The following is an 18,303-nucleotide window of genomic DNA, read 5'->3' on the forward strand; positions in this document are numbered from 1 at the left end:
ACTATGTGTGAACACCCTCAGGTAGCACCTAACCATGTGTGAACACCCACAGGTAGCACTGTAGCACCTAACCATGTGTGAACACCCACAGGTAGCACCTAACCATGTGTGAACACCCACAAGTAGCACCTAACTATGTGTAAACACCCACAGGTAGCACCGTAGCACTTAACTATGTGTGAACACTGTCAGGTAGCACCTAACCATGTGTGAACATCCACAGATAGCACTGTAGCACCTAACCATGTGTGAACACTCACAGGTAGCACCTAACCATGTGTGAACACCCACAAGTAGCACCTAACTATGTGTAAACACCCACAGGTAGCACCTAATTATGTGTGAACACTCTCAGGTAGCACCTAACCATGTAACAACCACAGGTAGCACTGTAGCACCTAAACATGTGTGAACACCCACAGGTAGCACCTAACCATGTGTGAACACCCACAGGTAGCACCTAACCATGTGTGAACACCCACAGGTAGCACCTAACCATGTGTGAACACCCACACGTAGCACCGTAACACCTAACCATGTGTGAACACCCACAGGTAGCACTGTAGCACCTAGCCATGTGTGAACACCCTCAGGTAGCACCTAACCATGTGCAAACACCCACCGGTAGCACTGTAGCACCTACCCATGTAGGTAGCCCCCACAGGTAGCACCTAACCATGTAGGTAGCCCCCACAGGTAGCATCTAACCGTGTAGGTAGCACCCACAGGTAGAACCAAAGATGTTTTATACGTTAAAGACTGAGTCTATCCTTATAGAACATGCGTGTGATGTTTGTCCTTGATTGTGCAGAACCTGGACGGGACCAGCATGGAGTCCGGCTCAGAGTATTTCCTCAGTCCTCATTTCCATCCAGTCTTTGATGACGGAGAGACCGTACCACAATGAACCGGGCTTTGAGCAGGTACACATATGTTTATTAGGGCTCCAGCAGGTGTGCTAACTGTTAGCATGCTAACGGCCTCACAAGCATGCTAACAGTTCTGCTAATGTTGTATGTGTAAACCCACCAGTCATGGTTATTGATACTTGGCGCCATCTTAGGAGTATGCTAACTCATCCTTTGTTAGCATGCTACCGTCAGCGTACTAACATTTTATGCTAGCATTTTAGCTAATTTTGTATGTTTGCACCTAATTAGATGTTGATACTTGGTGCCATCTTAGAAGTATGTTAACTTCTCCTATGTTAGCACGTTTGATGCTAACATTTAGATAATTTTGTTTGTGTTTGATTCTAGCATTTAGATATTTTTTTGTTTAAACCTAAAAATCACATTGTTTGATATTTGGCACAATCTTAAAAGAATGCTACCTCATCATAACATTACCATGCTAACATTGTATGTTAGCCTTTTTATTTCATTTTTATTCAGACATTTTTAAACATTTTAACAGATAAAGAGAAGACATGTTTGATATACATATAGTCTGAAATGGAATAAGCAGAAGCTAAAGCGTAATTCAGTTAGCTTATGATTAGCTTTTAGCTCATTTTGAATGTTTACACCTAAAAATCATGAATTTTTGGTACCGGTACTTGGCACCATCTTAGAAGTATGTTTACTTTCACGGTAGCATGCTAACGTTTTATGCTAGCATTTAGCCAATTTTTTTTGTTTAAATCTAAAAATCAAATTTTTTGATACTTGATAAATAGATAGATAGATAGATAGATAGATAGTACTTTATTGATTCCTTCAGGAGAGTTCCCTCAGGAAAATTAAAATTCCAGCAGCAGTGTACAAAATTGAGATCGAATTTAAAAAGTAAAGTAAAGTAAAAAGTAAATAAGAGAGGAGTTGTACAGTCTAATGGCATGTGGGACAAATGAGTTTTTTAATCTATTAGTCCTGCATGAAGCAGTCTAGCACTGAACAGGCTCCTCTGGCTACTGATAACTGTATGCAGAGGGTGACTGGCATCATCCAGGATGCTCACTAGTTTTTCCACAGTCCTCTTCTCTGCCACCGTCACCAGTGAGTCCAGAACCAGCCCGCCTGATCAGTTTCTCCAGTCTGGAGCTGTCCTTCTTAGATGTACTGCACCCCCAGCACACTACGATGTAGTACAGAACACTGGCAACTACAGACTGGTAGTACATCCACAAGAGTTTTTTTACAGATGATGGAGTGCAGCCTCCTCAGGAAGTACAGCCTGCTCTGTCATTTCCTGTACAGTGGTCCGTGTTAACAGTCCAGTCCAGCTTATTGTCCACCCACACCCCGAGGTACTTGAATGAGTCCACGGTCTGTACCTCGACTCCCTCGATCATAATAGGTCGTGACCTTGGACTCGACCTCCCAAAGTCAATGACCAGCTCCTTGGTCTTTGACGGATTGAGCTGCAAGAGGTTCCTGTTGCACCAGACAACAAAGTCCCTCACCAGCCTCCGAAGCTCCTCCTCCTCCTCTGCCGTCCCTGATGCACCCGACGATGGCTGTGTCATCCGCGTACTTCTGAATGTGACACAGCTCTGAGTTGTAGCAGAAGTCAGCGGTGTACAGGGTGAAGAGAAGAGGGGCCAGCACCGTTCCCTGCGGTGCTGCTGATCACAGTGTCAGATGTGATGTCCTTCAGTCTGACGTACTGTGGCCTATCGGTGAGGTAGTCTGAAATCCAGGCAACCAGGCAGGGGTCCACTCGCATTCTGTCCAGCTTGTCCTGGAGAAGGCGGGGCTGGATAGTATTAAAGGCACTCGAGAAGTCCAGGAACAGGATCCTCACAGCGCCATTTCCCTTATCCAGGTGTGAGTGGGCTCGGTGCAGCAGATAAAGGATAGCATCCTCCACACCAACGCCTGCCTGGTACGCAAGCTGCAGGCTGTCCTGGGCATGTTGCACCTGTGGTCTGAGGAGGCTGAGAAAGAGCCGCTCCATTGTCTTCATTATATGAGAGGTGAGCGCCACTGGTCTGTAGTCGTTCAGCTCACTGGGGCAGTTCTTTTTAGGAACTGGAACGATGCACGACGTCTTCCAGAGGGTGGGCACTCTCCCCAACTGCAGGCTGAGGTTGAAGATCCGCTGGAGTGGTTCACCCAGTTCTGCAGCACAGGTCTTCAGGAGTCGGGAGCACACCTTGTCTGGGCCTGCTGCTTTCCTAGGCTGGAGCTTCCTCAGTTGACCACTGACCTGGTCCGCAGATATGACTAATGTCTGCGTAGAGGTGGTGGAGGGGGGTGCTGCCATGGCTCGGGGGGAGGTGCGTTAAAGGGGAAAAGAAGAGGGTGTGGCTGCGATGGGGAGTGAGGGGTGGAGAGGACACAGGCTGGCTGAACCGGTTGAAGAAGTTATTCATCTCATTGGCCCTCTCTATTGTCCCCCCCAACAGCTCTGGTCTTTGTCTTGTGGGCTGTGATGGTTTTCACACCTTCCCAGACCTCCCTCATGTTGTTCTGCTGCAGCTTCTGCTCCAGCTTCTTCCTGTAGCTGTCCTTAGCCTCCCTCATGCGTCGTTTCACCTCCCGCTGTGCTGCTCTCATTGCCTCCCTGTCTCCACTCCTGAAGGCAGCTTTCTTCTTGTTGAGGACAGCATTAACCTCTTGTGTTACCTTGTTATTAGGGTAGCACCGAACAGTCTTAGCAGGGCAGATCACATCCACGCAGAAGTTGAGGTAATCCGTGAGACAGTGAGTCAGTCAGCCCATCAATGTCCTCACCCTGTGGAAGCAGCACATCCCAGTCTGTGGTGTTGTAGTAGTCCCTGAGGGCATCTTCCATTTCAGGGGACCACCTCCTCACAGAGCAAGTGTTAACAGGCTGCCTTTGGACCGGGGGAGTGTATTTTGGCTGCAAATGGACAAGATCGTGGTCAGACGTCCCTAGTTGGGGGAGGAGTGTGACCTTGTATACATCCTTGACATTAGTATACAGTAGGTCAATTGTCCTGTTGTTTCTCGTGGGACAATCCACAGCCTGGTAAAAAGCAGCTAACGTTGAGTCCAAAGTAGCATGATTGAAGTCCCTAGAAATTATGAAAAAAGCCTCAGGATGTTTTGTCTGTAGCCTTGATGTGATGACATGGATCATCTCACATGCATTGGCTGCATCTGCCCTCGGGGGAATGTAAACACAGAGGGAGATCACGTGACTGAACTCCCTCGGCAGATAGCATGGCCGGAGGCTAACAGCTAGTAGCTCCAGGTCCGGGCAACACAAGACTTTCTTCACGGAGATGTGTCCCGGGTTACACCAGCGATTGTTAACGTATATGATGAGCCCCCCACCTTTGCTTTTCCCACATGCTTTAGTGTCTCTGTCAGCTCTCACTGCGGTGAATCCCTGCAGGTCCACGTTAGCATCCGGTACCGCCATCTTGGAAGTATGCTACCTCATCATAAGTTAGTATGCTAACTTTGCCAAGCTAATTTTGAATGTTTACTCCTAAAAATCATGGATTTTGGTACTTGCCACCATCTTAGAAGTATCTTAACTTTAATGTTAGCATGTTAACGTTTGTATGCGAATGTTAGCATTTTATGCTAGCATTTAGCTAATTTTTTAGTTTAAATCTAAGAATCAAAAGTTTTTTTATACTTGACACCATCTTGGAAAGTATGCTACCTCATCCTAAGTTAGCATGCTAACTTTGCCAAGCTAATTTTGAATGTTTACACCTAAAAATCATGGATTGTGGTACTTGGCACCATCTTAGAAGTATCTTAACTTCTATGTTAGCATGCGGAAGTTAGCATGTTAATGTTTTATGCTAGCATTTAGCTTTTTTTTTTTTTTTAAATCTTAATCTAATTTTTGATACTTGAAGCCATCTTGGAAGTATGCTACTTCATCCTATGTTAGCCTGCTAACTTTGCCAAGTTAATTTTGAATGTTTACACCTAAATAAAATCCTGGATTTTGGTACTTGGCACCATCTTAAAAGTATGTTTATTTTCATGTTAGCATGCTAACGTTGTGTGCTAGCATTTAGCTAATTGTTTTTGTTTAAATCTAAAAATCTAATTTTTTGATACTTGACGCCATCTTGGAAGTATGCTACTTCATCATAAGTTAGTATGCTAACTTTGCCAAGCTAATTTTTAATGTTTACCCCCTAAAATCATGGATTCTGGTACTTGCCACCATCTTAGATGTATCTTAACTTCTATGTTAGCATGCAGACGTTAGCATGTTAACGTTTTATGCTAGAATTCAAGGTTTTTTTTGTTTAAATCTTAAAATCAAATTTTTGATACTTGATGCCATCTTGGAACTATGCTACCTCATCCTATGTTAGCATGCTAACTTTGGCAAGCTAATTTTGAATGTTTATACCTAAAAATCATGGAGTTTGGTACTTGCCACCATCTTACAAGTATCTTAACTTATTTTTTTAGCATGCTAACATTTGTACGTGAATGTTAGCATGTTACTATTTTATGCTAGCATTTAGCTTTTTTTTGTTTTAAATCTTAAAATCACATTTTTTGATACTTGACGCCATCTTGGAAGTATGCTACCTCATCATAAGTTAGTATGCTAACTTTGCCAAGCTCATTTTTAATGTTTACTCCTAAAAATCATGGATTTTGGTCAGGGGTCCCCAAACTTTTTGACTCGTGGGCCGCATTGGGTTAAAAAAAATTGGCCGGGGGCCGGGCTGTATATATATATATATATATATATATATATATATATATATATATATATATATATATATATACACAGGTAAAAGCCAGTAAATTAGAATATTTTGAAAAACTTGATTTATTTCAGTAATTGCATTCAAAAGGTGTAACTTGTACATTATATTTATTCATTGCACACAGACTGATGCATTCAAATGTTTATTTCATTTAATTTTGATGATTTGAAGTGGCAACAAATGAAAATCCAAAATTCCGTGTGTCACAAAATTAGAATATTACTTAAGGCTAATACAAAAAAGGGATTTTTAGAAATGTTGGCCAACTGAAAAGTATGAAAATGAAAAATATGAGCATGTACAATACTCAATACTTGGTTGGAGCTCCTTTTGCCTCAATTACTGCGTTAATGCGGCGTGGCCTGGAGTCGATGAGTTTCTGGCACTGCTCAGGTGTTATGAGAGCCCAGGTTGCTCTGATAGTGGCCTTCAACTCTTCTGCGTTTTTGGGTCTGGCATTCTGCATCTTCCTTTTCACAATACCCCACAGATTTTCTATGGGGCTAAGGTCAGGGGAGTTGGCGGGCCAATTTAGAACAGAAATACCATGGTCCGTAAACCAGGCACGGGTAGATTTTGCGCTGTGTGCAGGCGCCAAGTCCTGTTGGAACTTGAAATCTCCATCTCCATAGAGCAGGTCAGCAGCAGGAAGCATGAAGTGCTCTAAAACTTGCTGGTAGACGGCTGCGTTGACCCTGGATCTCAGGAAACAGAGTGGACCGACACCAGCAGATGACATGGCACCCCAAACCATCACTGATGGTGGAAACTTTACACTAGACTTCAGGCAACGTGGATCTTGTGCCTCTCCTGTCTTCCTCCAGACTCTGGGACCTCGATTTCCAAAGGAAATGCAAAATTTGCATGGTTGGGTGATGGTTTGGGGTAGATTAGAACCTTCATGAAATACCATGGTCCGTAAACCAGGCACGGGTAGATTTTGCGCTGTGTGCAGGCGCCAAGTCCTGTTGGAACTTGAAATCTCCATCTCCATAGAGCAGGTCAGCAGCAGGAAGCATGATGACATGGCACCCCAAACCATCACCCAACCATGCAAATTTTGCATTTCCTTTGGAAATCGAGGTCCCAGAGTCTGGAGGAAGACAGGAGAGGCACAGGATCCACGTTGCCTGAAGTCTAGTGTAAAGTTTCCACCATCAGTGATGGTTTGGGGTGCCATGTCATCTGCTGGTGTCGGTCCACTCTGTTTCCTGAGATCCAGGGTCAACGCAGCCGTCTACCAGCAAGTTTTAGAGCACTTCATGCTTCCTGCTGCTGACCTGCTCTATGGAGATGGAGATTTAAAGTTCCAACAGGACTTGGCGCCTGCACACAGCGCAAAATCTACCCGTGCCTGGTTTACGGACCATGGTATTTCTGTTCTAAATTGGCCCGCCAACTCCCCTGACCTTAGCCCCATAGAAAATCTGTGGGGTATTGTGAAAAGGAAGATGCAGAATGCCAGACCCAAAAACGCAGAAGAGTTGAAGGCCACTATCAGAGCAACCTGGGCTCTCATAACACCTGAGCAGTGCCAGAAACTCATCGACTCCAGGCCACGCCGCATTAACGCAGTAATTGAGGCAAAAGGAGCTCCAACCAAGTATTGAGTATTGTACATGCTCATATTTTTCATTTTCATACTTTTCAGTTGGCCAACATTTCTAAAAATCCCTTTTTTGTATTAGCCTTAAGTAATATTCTAATTTTGTGACACACGGAATTTTGGATTTTCATTTGTTGCCACTTCAAATCATCAAAATTAAATGAAATAAACAGTTGAATGCATCAGTCTGTGTGCAATGAATAAATATAATGTACAAGTTACACCTTTTGAATGCAATTACTGAAATAAATCAAGTTTTTCAAAATATTCTAATTTACTGGCTTTTACCTGTGTGTATATATATATATATATGTACACATTGTCTTTTTAATCCGTTTTGACATTTAACATTGTCACGTTATCGATGGGAAAATTCATTTTTAGACAATATGATTTGCCTGAGCGGCTAGGAGACACCGAGAGTAACAAGCGGTAGAAAATAGATTAGAAAGGAAAGATTAAAAAATTTAAAAAAAATAAAAAAAATTTTTTACTTGGGCCTTCCTGTGGGCCGGATTTTGGATGATGGGGGCCCGGATCCGGCCCGCGGGCTGTAGTTTGGGGACCCCTGATTTTGGTACTTGCCACTATCTTAGAAGTATCTTAACTTCTATGTTAGCATGCTAACGTTTGTATGCGAATGTTAGCATGTTACCATTTTATGCTAGCATTTAGCTTTTTTTTTGTTTTAAATCTTAAAATCAAATTTTCTGATACTTGACCCCATTTTGGAAGTATGCTACCTCATCCTATGTTAGCATGCTAACTTTGCCAAGCTAATTTTGAATGTTCATACCTAAAAAAACAATCCTCATTTTGTTACTGGGCACCATCTTAGAAGTATGTTTATTTTCATGTTTGCATGCTAACGTTGTATGATAGCATTTAGCAATTTTTTTGTTTAAAACTAGAAATCACATTTTTTTATACTTGACGCCATCTTGGAAGTATGCTACCTCATCATAAGTTAGTATGCTAACTTTGCCAAACTAATTTTCAATGTTTCACCTAAAAAGCATGGATATTGGTACTTGCCACCATCTTAGATGTATCTTAACTTCTATGTTAGCATGCGAACATTCGCATGTTAACGTTTTATGCTAGCATTTAGCTTTTTTCTGTTTAAATCTTAAAATCCAATTTTTTTATACTTGACGCCATCTTGGAAGTATGCTACCTCATCCTATGTTAGCATGCTAACTTTGCCAAGCTAATTTTGAATGTTTACACTTAAAAAGAAAATCCTGGATTTTGGTACTTGGCACCATCTTAGAAGTATGTTCACTTCATGTTAACGTTTCATGTTAGCATTTTTGCTCATTTCCTTCGTGTAAATCTACAAATCTTGGCTTTTGAAACTTTGCACCATCTTGCAAGAATGCTAATTAGATCCCACTTGGTCCCATGTTAGTTGGTTAGCTTTAACGTGTTTGTGTCAGGAGCGCCACCCAGGGGACAGTAAGAACTACAACGAGTGTATCCGCCATGAGACCATGAGGGTGGCTGTGTGTGACATGCTGGAAGGCAAGGTTCCATGTCCTGAAGCTCTCTGGTAGGACTTCTCATCATCACCACCTCCTCCTTGCTGCTCCTCCTTCACCAAGTCTGTGTTTCAGGAGTGTGATGGAGAAGTCCTTCTTGGAATATTACGACTTCTACGAGGGCGTGTGCAAGGAGAGGCTGCATCTACAAGGACAGAACATGAAGGTCAACAAACTTCTCCTTCAGTCACATGACCCACTGACTTCCTGCCCTTTTCCCTCCATCTTCTCTTTATTCATGACCAAAGTCCTCCCAATGGAAGCCATATTTCCACTCAAATGTAAACATCTGGCCAGCAACTCACACAAAAACACATCTGATCTTTTTTTGTAGCATTCTCTTCTTCACACTTAGCTATTAGCATGTAGAATTCTCTTCTTCACACACTTAGCTATTAGCATGTAGCATTCTCTTCCTTACTTATTTAGCTATTACCATGTAGCATTCTCTTTACACACTTAGATATTAGCATGTAGCATTCTCTTCCTTACACACTTTGCTTTGCTATTAGCATGTAGCATTCTCTTCTTCACACACTTAGCTTTTAGCATGTAGCATTATTTTCTTTACAGACTTAGCTATTAGCATGCAGCTTTCTCTTCAAACACTTAGCTATTAGCATGTAGCATTCTCTTCACACACTTAGCTATTAGCATGTAGCATTCTCTTCTTTACACACTTTGCTTTGCTATTAGCATGTAGCATTCTCTTCACACACCTAGCTATTAGCATGTAGCATTCTCTTCTTCACACAGTTAGCTATTAGCATGTAGCATTCTCTTTACACACTTTGCTTTGCTATTAGCATGTAGCATTTTCTTCTTCACACACTTAGCTATTAGCATGTAGCATTCTCTTCCTTACTTATTTAGCTATTAGCATGTAGCATTCTCTTTACACACTTAGATATTAGCATGTAGCATTCTCTTCTTCACACATGTAGCATTATTTTCTTTACATACTTAGCTATTAGCATGTAGCATTCTCTTCTTCACACACTTAGCTATTAGCATGTAGCATTCTCTTCCTTACACACTTTGCTTTGCTATTAGCATGTAGCATTCTCTTCCTTACACACTTTGCTTTGCTATTAGCATGTAGCATTCTCTTCTTCACACACTTGCTATTAGCATGTAGCATTCTCTTCTCCACACACTTAGCTATTAGCATGTAGCATTATTTTCTTTACAGACTTAGCTATTAGAATGTACCTTTCTCTTCAAACACTTAGCTATTAGCATGTAGCATTCTCTTCACACACTTAGCTATTAGCATGTATCATTCTCTTCTTTACACACTTTGCTTTGCTATTAGCATGTAGCATTCTCTTCACACACCTAGCTATTAGCATGTAGCATTCTCTTCTTCACACAGTTAGCTATTAGCATGTAGCATTCTCTTTACACACTTTGCTTTGCTATTAGCATGTAGCATTCTCTTCTTCACACACTTAGCTATTAGCATGTAGCATTCTCTTACACACATAGCTATTAGCATGTAGCATTATCTTCCTTACACATTTAGCTATTAGCATGTAGCATTCTCTTCTTCACACTTAGCTATTAGCATGTAGAATTCTCTTCTTCACACACTTAGCTATTAGCATGTAGCATTCTCTTCCTTACTTATTTAGCTATTACCATGTAGCATTCTCTTTACACACTTAGATATTAGCATGTAGCATTCTCTTCCTTACACACTTTGCTTTGCTATTAGCATGTAGCATTCTCTTCCTTACACACTTTGCTTTGCTATTAGCATGTAGCATTCTCTTCTTCACACACTTAGCTTTTAGCATGTAGCATTATTTTCTTTACAGACTTAGCTATTAGCATGCAGCTTTCTCTTCAAACACTTAGCTATTAGCATGTAGCATTCTCTTCACACACTTAGCTATTAGCATGTAGCATTCTCTTCTTTACACACTTTGCTTTGCTATTAGCATGTAGCATTCTCTTCACACACCTAGCTATTAGCATGTAGCATTCTCTTCTTCACACAGTTAGCTATTAGCATGTAGCATTCTCTTTACACACTTTGCTTTGCTATTAGCATGTAGCATTCTCTTCTTCACACACTTAGCTATTAGCATGTAGCATTCTCTTCCTTACTTATTTAGCTATTAGCATGTAGCATTCTCTTTACACACTTAGATATTAGCATGTAGCATTCTCTTCTTCACACATGTAGCATTATTTTCTTTACATACTTAGCTATTAGCATGTAGCATTCTCTTCTTCACACACTTAGCTATTAGCATGTAGCATTCTCTTCCTTACACACTTTGCTTTGCTATTAGCATGTAGCATTCTCTTCCTTACACACTTTGCTTTGCTATTAGCATGTAGCATTCTCTTCTTCACACACTTGCTATTAGCATGTAGCATTCTCTTCTCCACACACTTAGCTATTAGCATGTAGCATTGTTTTCTTTACAGACTTAGCTATTAGAATGTAGCTTTCTCTTCAAACACTTAGCTATTAGCATGTAGCATTCTCTTCACACACTTAGCTATTAGCATGTATCATTCTCTTCTTTACACACTTTGCTTTGCTATTAGCATGTAGCATTCTCTTCACACACCTAGCTATTAGCATGTAGCATTCTCTTCTTCACACAGTTAGCTATTAGCATGTAGCATTCTCTTTACACACTTTGCTTTGCTATTAGCATGTAGCATTCTCTTCTTCACACACTTAGCTATTAGCATATAGCATTCTCTTACACACATAGCTATTAGCATGTAGCATTATCTTCCTTACACATTTAGCTATTAGCATGTAGCATTCTCTTCTTCACACACTTAGCTATTAGCATGTAGCATTATTTTCTTTACACACTTAGCTATTAGCATGTAGCATTCTCTTCATTACACACTTAGCTATTAGCATGTAGCATTCTCTTTACACACTTTGCTTTGCTATTAGCATGTAGCATTCTCTTCTTCACACATTTAGCTATTAGCATGTAGTATTCTCTTTCTTACACATTTAGCTATTAGCATGTAGCATTCTCTTTACACACTTTGCTATTAGCATGTAGCATTCTCTTCTTCACACACTTAGCTATCAGCATGTAGCATTCTCTTTCTTACACACTTAGCTATTAGCATGTAGCATTCTCTTCTTCACACACTTAGCTATTAGCAACAAGCATTCTCTTTACACACTTAGATATTAGCATGGAGCATTCTCTTCTTCACACACTTAGCTATTAGCATGTAGCATTCCCTTCTTTACAGACTTAGCTATTAGCATGTAGCATTATCTTCTTTACACACTTAGCTATTTGCATGTAGCATTCTCTTCTTCACACACTTAGCTATTTGCATGTAGCATTCTCTTCTTCACACACTTAGCTATTAGCATGTAGCATTCTCTTCTTTACACACTTAGCTATTAGCATGTAGCATTATCTTCTTTGCACACTTAGCTATTAGCATGTAGCATTACCTTATTCACACACTTAGCTATTAGCATGTAGCATTCTCTTCTTCACACATTTAGCTATTAGCATGTAGCATTCTCTTCTTCACACACTTAGCTATTAGCATGTAGCATTCTCTTCTTCACACACTTAGCTATTAGCATCTAGCATTCTCTTTACACACTTAGCTATTAGCATGTAGCATTCTCTTTACACACTTAGCTATTAGCATGTAGCATTCTCTTCTTCACACACTTAGCTATTAGCATGTAGCATTCTCTTCCTTACTTATTTAGCTATTAGCATGTAGCATTCTCTTTACACACTTGGATATTAGCATGTAGCATTCTCTTCTTCACACACTTAGCTATTAGCATGTAGCATTCTCTTCTTCACACACTTAGCTATTAGCATGTAGCATTCTCTTCTTTACAGACTTAGCTATTAGCATGTAGCATTATTTTCTTTACAGACTTAGCTATTAGCATGTAGCATTCTCTTCTTTACACACTTTGCTATTAGCATGTAGCATGATGTTTCTGGAACTGAATCCAAGATGTCTTCCAATGTTCCAGGACCCGTTCGGAGAGAAGCGAGGTCGTTTCGACTACCAGCGCCTGCTGGCCCGCCTGGGCGTGGTCCACCGGCGAATACGAGAGAAATGCGTGATGAGCGACGACAACGACTCGGACTCGGACACCAGGTCTTCGGAGACGGACCCGGACAGTCAGGGTAGTTCTCAGCCCTGATGGATGGCAGCCGATCAATACGTTATTGATTGATGGAGGCACTGGTTGTCCGCAGAGCAGACAAGAACTTAAGAAGGACATGTGGACTTGGACTAGAAGACGCATGGAGGATCAATGGATCAAAACAGTAGCACTCCCAGTTCTTCATTCTAATATCAGAATCAATCAATCAATATGAGCTGCTGATTGACGAAGTTGATCATTCTTATGAGAGTCTTAACGATCAATAAGAGGTATAATTACCATAGTAGTCTGACTAATCAATATGATCAATAAGAGGTATAATTACCATAGTCCAGTCTGACTAATCAATATGATCAATATTACACAAAGTGATCAACTTTATTGACTCTTCATCAAAACAAGTAGGACATTACAAGTTGTCCTTGGCCCAAAATCAATCAAATAAATAAATAGGACATGTCAGATCATAAATAGTTAGACCAAGTATCAGTATCAATATTTACCCTCATAAGCAATAATGAACTGAGTCTTGTGCAGGTCTACAGTCTTTCTCATGGTGTAGTCTTGTGCAGGTCTACAGTCTTTCTCATGGCGTAGTCTTGTGCAGGTCTACAGTCTTTTTCACGGCGTAGTCTTGTGCAGGTCTACAGTCTTTTTCACGGCATACTCTTGTGCAGGTCTACAGTCTGACAGTCTTTGGTCTTTTTCATGGCATAGTTTTGTGCAGGTCTACAGTCTGACAGTCTTTGGTTTTTATCAAGGCATAGTCTTGTGCAGATCTACAGTCTGACAGTCTTTCTAATGGTGTAGTCTTGTGCAGGTCTACAGTCCGACAGTCTTTCTAATGGCGTAGTCTTGTGCAGGTCTAAAGTCTTTCTCACGGCGTAGTCTTGTGCAGGTCTACAGTCCGAAAGTCTTTCTCATGGCGTAGTCTTGTGCAAGTCTACAGTCTTTGGTCTTTTTCGCTGCGTGTTCTTGTGCAGGTCTACAGTCTGACAGTCTTTGTCATGGCGTAGTCTTGTGCAGGTCTACAGTCTGACAGTCTTTCTCATGGTGTAGTCTTGTGCAAGTCTACAGTCTTTGGTATTTTTCGTGGCATAGTCTTGTGCATGTCTACAGTCTTAGTCTTTCTCATGGCGTAGTCTTGTGCAGGTCTACAGTCTTTGGTCTCTGTCATAGTGTAGTCTTGTGCAGGTCTACAGTCTTTCTCAAGGCGTAGTCTTGTGCAGGTCTAGAGTCTGACAGTCTTTCTCACAGCGTAGTCTTGTGCAGGTCTACAGTCTGACAGTCTTTGTCATGGCGTAGTCTTGTGCAGATCTTCAATCTGACAGTCCGTCATGGCGTAGTCTTGTACAGGTCTACAGTCTTTCTCATGACGTAGTCTTGTGCAGGTCTACAGTATTTCTCATGGCGTAGTCTTGTGCAGGTCTACAATCTCTCCTGGTGGTCAAGCATTGTACTTGTGTTGAAATGACTTGTCTTCCTGATATTTAGCAGACATGAAGAGTTGGGAGTGCTCCTGGTCTCTCCTAATAAGTAGCAAAGATGGCGGCGGGCATTCTGGACTTATGGTCTTCTTCAAAGGGATCTTCATGCTGCTTGGATCAACTTCTCAATAATCATCTAGTCTGGTCAGTAAGTCCAGTTGTGGAGACAAATGTCTTCTCATGCAAACCAGTTCAAGAAAAAGATTTGAAATTGACAAAAATATTTTCAAACAAAAACGTTTTGGTTTCAAATCTGTTTCAGGTGTGTTTGATTGTTTATGACTCAATGAAATGTTTGATTACATTTTGATGGGGGCGGGACTTAAAAATTAAGACATAATATTCAACAATAAAAATTATCTTAGACCACACCCACAAGGCTGAAATTGTGTCATAACAATGATTGAAAGTATCTTAGACCACGCCCACAAGACTAAAGTGTCATAATGATAGAAACTATATTAGACCACGCCCATAATGCTGAAGTTGCGTCATAACAATGATACACTATTAGACCACGCCCACAAGGCTGAAGTTGTGCAATGAATTAAACTATCTTAGACCACGCCCACAAGGCTGAAGTTGTCATAATGATAGAAATTATCTTAGACCACGCCCACAAGGATGAAGTTGCGTCATAATAATGATAGAAATGATCTTAGACCACGCCCACAAGGCTGAAGTTGTGTCATAACAATGATAGAAACTATCTTAGACCACGCCCACAAGGCTGAAGTTGTCATAACAACAAATTATCTCAGACCACGCCCACAAGGCTGAAGTTGTGTTATATTATAAAACTAAGACCACGCCCACAATCCTGAAGTTGTCATAACAATGACAGAAATGATCCAAGACCACGCCCACAAGGCTGAAGTTACGTCATAATGATATACATTATCTTAGACCACGCCCACAAGGCTGAAGTTGTGTCATAATGATAGAAACTATCTTAGACCACGCCCACAAGGCTGAAGTAGTCATAACAATGATAGAAATTATCCAAGACCACGCCCACAAGGCTGGAGTTGCGTCATAATAATGATAGACATTATCTTAGACCACGCCCACAAGGCTGAAGTTGTGTCATAACAATAATGATAGACATGCCCTTTGAGACACTTGTGATTTAGGACTATGTAAATAAACATTGATTGATTGATGATCTTAGACCACGCCCGCAAGGCTGAAGTTGTCATAACAATGATGGAAACTATACTAGACCACGCCCACAAGGCTGAAATATAACAATGATAGACCACGCCCACAAGGCTGAAATATAACAATGATAGACCACGCCCACAAGGCTGAAGTTGTCATAACAATGATAGAAACTATATTAGACCACGCCCACAAGGCTGAAGTTATAACAATGATAGAAATTATCTTAGACCACGCCCACAAGGCTGAAGTTGTGTCATAACAATAATGATAGAAACTCTTAGACCACGCCCACAAGGCTGAAGTTGCGTTATAAAAATAATGATAGACATTATCTTAGACCACGCCCACAAGGCTGAAGTTGTGTCATAACAATAATGATAGAAACTCTTAGACTACGCCCACAAGGCTGACGTTGCGTCATAACCAAAACTTGATTGAAAATATACTTTTTTAATTTCTATCTATTTTCTTCTCGGCAATTGTTTTGTTAAAAATAGAAATGTATCTCAACAAACTTTTTATTTGAGCAGCAAGAAAGTTGTTGGATAAAAGTTTCCTTCTCAGCCGTTTTTATTGTCTTAAAATGTTCCACTTTTCTTAACAAGACGAGACATTATCTTCATGTGGCGTTATTACAAACCCTGTTTCCATATGAGTTGGGAAATTGTGTTAGATGTAAATATAAATGGAATACAATGATTTGCAAATCATTTTCAACCCATATTCAGTTGAATATGCTACAAAGACAACATATTTGATGTTCAAACTGATAAAAAAAATGTTTTTTGCAAATAATCATTAACTATAGAATTTGATGCTAGCAACACGTGACAAAGAAGTTGGGAAAGGTGGCAATAAATACTGATAAAGTTGAAGAATGCTCATCAAACACTTATTTGGAACATCCCACAGGTGAACAGGCAAATTGGGAACAGGTGGGTGCCATGATTGGGTATAAAAGTAGATTCCATGAAATGCTTAGTCATTCACAAACAAGGATGGGGCGAGGGTCACCATTTTGTCAACAAATGCGTGAGCAAATTGTTGAACAGTTTAAGAAAAACCTTTCTTAACCAGCTATTGCAGGGAATTCAGGGATTTCACCATCTACGGTCCGTAATATCACCAAAGGGTTCAGAGAATCTGGAGAAATCACTGCACGTAAGCAGCTAAGCCTGTGACCTTCGATCTCTCAGGCTGTACTGCATCAACAAGCGACATCAGTGTGTAAAGGTTATCACCACATGGGCTCAGGAGCACTTCAGAAACCCACTGTCAGTAACTACAGTTGGTTGCTAAATCTGTAAGTGCAAGTTAAAACTCTCCTATGCGAGGCGAAAACCGTTTATCAACAACACCCAGAAATGTCGTCGGCTTCGCTGGGCCTGAGCTCATCTAAGATGGACTGATACAAAGTGGAAAAGTGTTCTGTGGTCTGACGAGTCCACATTTCAAATTGTTTTTGGAAACTGTGGACGTCATGTCCTCCGGACCAAAGAGGAAAAGAACCATCCGGATTGTTATAGGCGCAAAGTCAAAAGCCAGCATCTGTGATGGTATGGGGGTGTATTAGTGCCCAAGACATGGGTAACTTACACATCTGTGAAGGTGCCATTAATGCTGAAAGGTACATACAGGTTTTGGAGCAACATACACTGTATGTTGCCATCCAAGCAACGTTACCATGGACGCCCCTGCTTATTTCAGCAAGACAATGCCAAGCCACGTGTTACATCAACGTGGCTTCATAGTAAAAGAGTGCGGGTACTAGACTGGCCTGCCTGTAGTCCAGACCTGTCTCCCATTGAAAATGTGTGGCGCATTATGAAGCATAAAATACCACAACGGAGACCCCAGGACTGTTGAACAACTTAAGCTGTACATCAAGCAAGAATGGGAAAGAATTCCACCTGAGAAGCTTACAAAATGTGTCTCCTCAGTTCCCAAATGTTTACTAAGTGTTGTTAAAAGGAAAGGCCATGTAACACAGTGGTGAACATGCCCTTTCCCAACTTCTTTGGCACGTGTTGCAGCCATGAAATTCTAAGTTAATTATTATTTGCAAAAAAAAATTAAAGTTTATGAGTTTGAACATCAAATATCTTATCTTTGTAGTGCATTCAATTTAATCTGGGTTGAAAATGATTTGCAAATCATTGTATTCCGTTTATATTTACATCTAACACAATTTCCCAACTCATATGGAAACGGGGTTTGTATTATGTTTATGTCAACAATAATAATGTCACATATGAACATGATTAATAATGTCACATATAAACAATATTAATAATGTCACATACAGTGGTGGTCAAAAGTGTACATACACTTGTAAAGAACATAATGTCATGGCTGTCTTGAGTTTCCAATAATTCCTACAACTCTTATTTTTTTGTGATATAGTGATTGGAGCACATACTTGTTGGTCACAAAAAACATTCATGAAGTTTGCATCTTTTATGAATTTATTATGGGTCTGCTGAATGTGACCAAATCTGCTGGGTCAAAAGTATACATACAGCAACATACATGATCTATTTTAGTGATGTAGGGATGAATGTCACATATAAACATAATTGATAATGTCACATATAAACGTGATTAATAATGTCACATATAAACAATAATAATGTCACATACAAACATGATTAATGATGTCACATATAATCATGATTAATAAAGTCACATATAAACATGATTAA

The 18,303-nt window shown here is 40.6% G+C and overlaps 1 protein-coding gene across 1 annotated transcript in view; it reads left to right on the plus strand.

Annotated features, from left to right (window-relative positions):
• ube2z (ubiquitin-conjugating enzyme E2Z) overlaps positions 1–14,808 on the plus strand; it is a 36,878-nt gene extending 22,070 nt beyond the window's left edge. The window contains exons 4-7 of the mRNA XM_061981668.1: positions 812–923; positions 8,708–8,820; positions 8,885–8,975; positions 12,813–14,808. Coding sequence (XP_061837652.1) covers positions 812–923; positions 8,708–8,820; positions 8,885–8,975; positions 12,813–12,986 — 490 coding nt within the window. The 3' untranslated portion in view covers positions 12,987–14,808. The remainder of the gene's footprint in view (positions 1–811; positions 924–8,707; positions 8,821–8,884; positions 8,976–12,812) is intronic.
• The last annotated feature ends 3,495 nt before the right edge of the window (positions 14,809–18,303 follow it).

The sequence above is a fragment of the Nerophis lumbriciformis genome, linkage group LG24 (assembly GCF_033978685.3).
Source record: "Nerophis lumbriciformis linkage group LG24, RoL_Nlum_v2.1, whole genome shotgun sequence".
NCBI classification, from domain to species: domain Eukaryota; kingdom Metazoa; phylum Chordata; class Actinopteri; order Syngnathiformes; family Syngnathidae; genus Nerophis; species Nerophis lumbriciformis.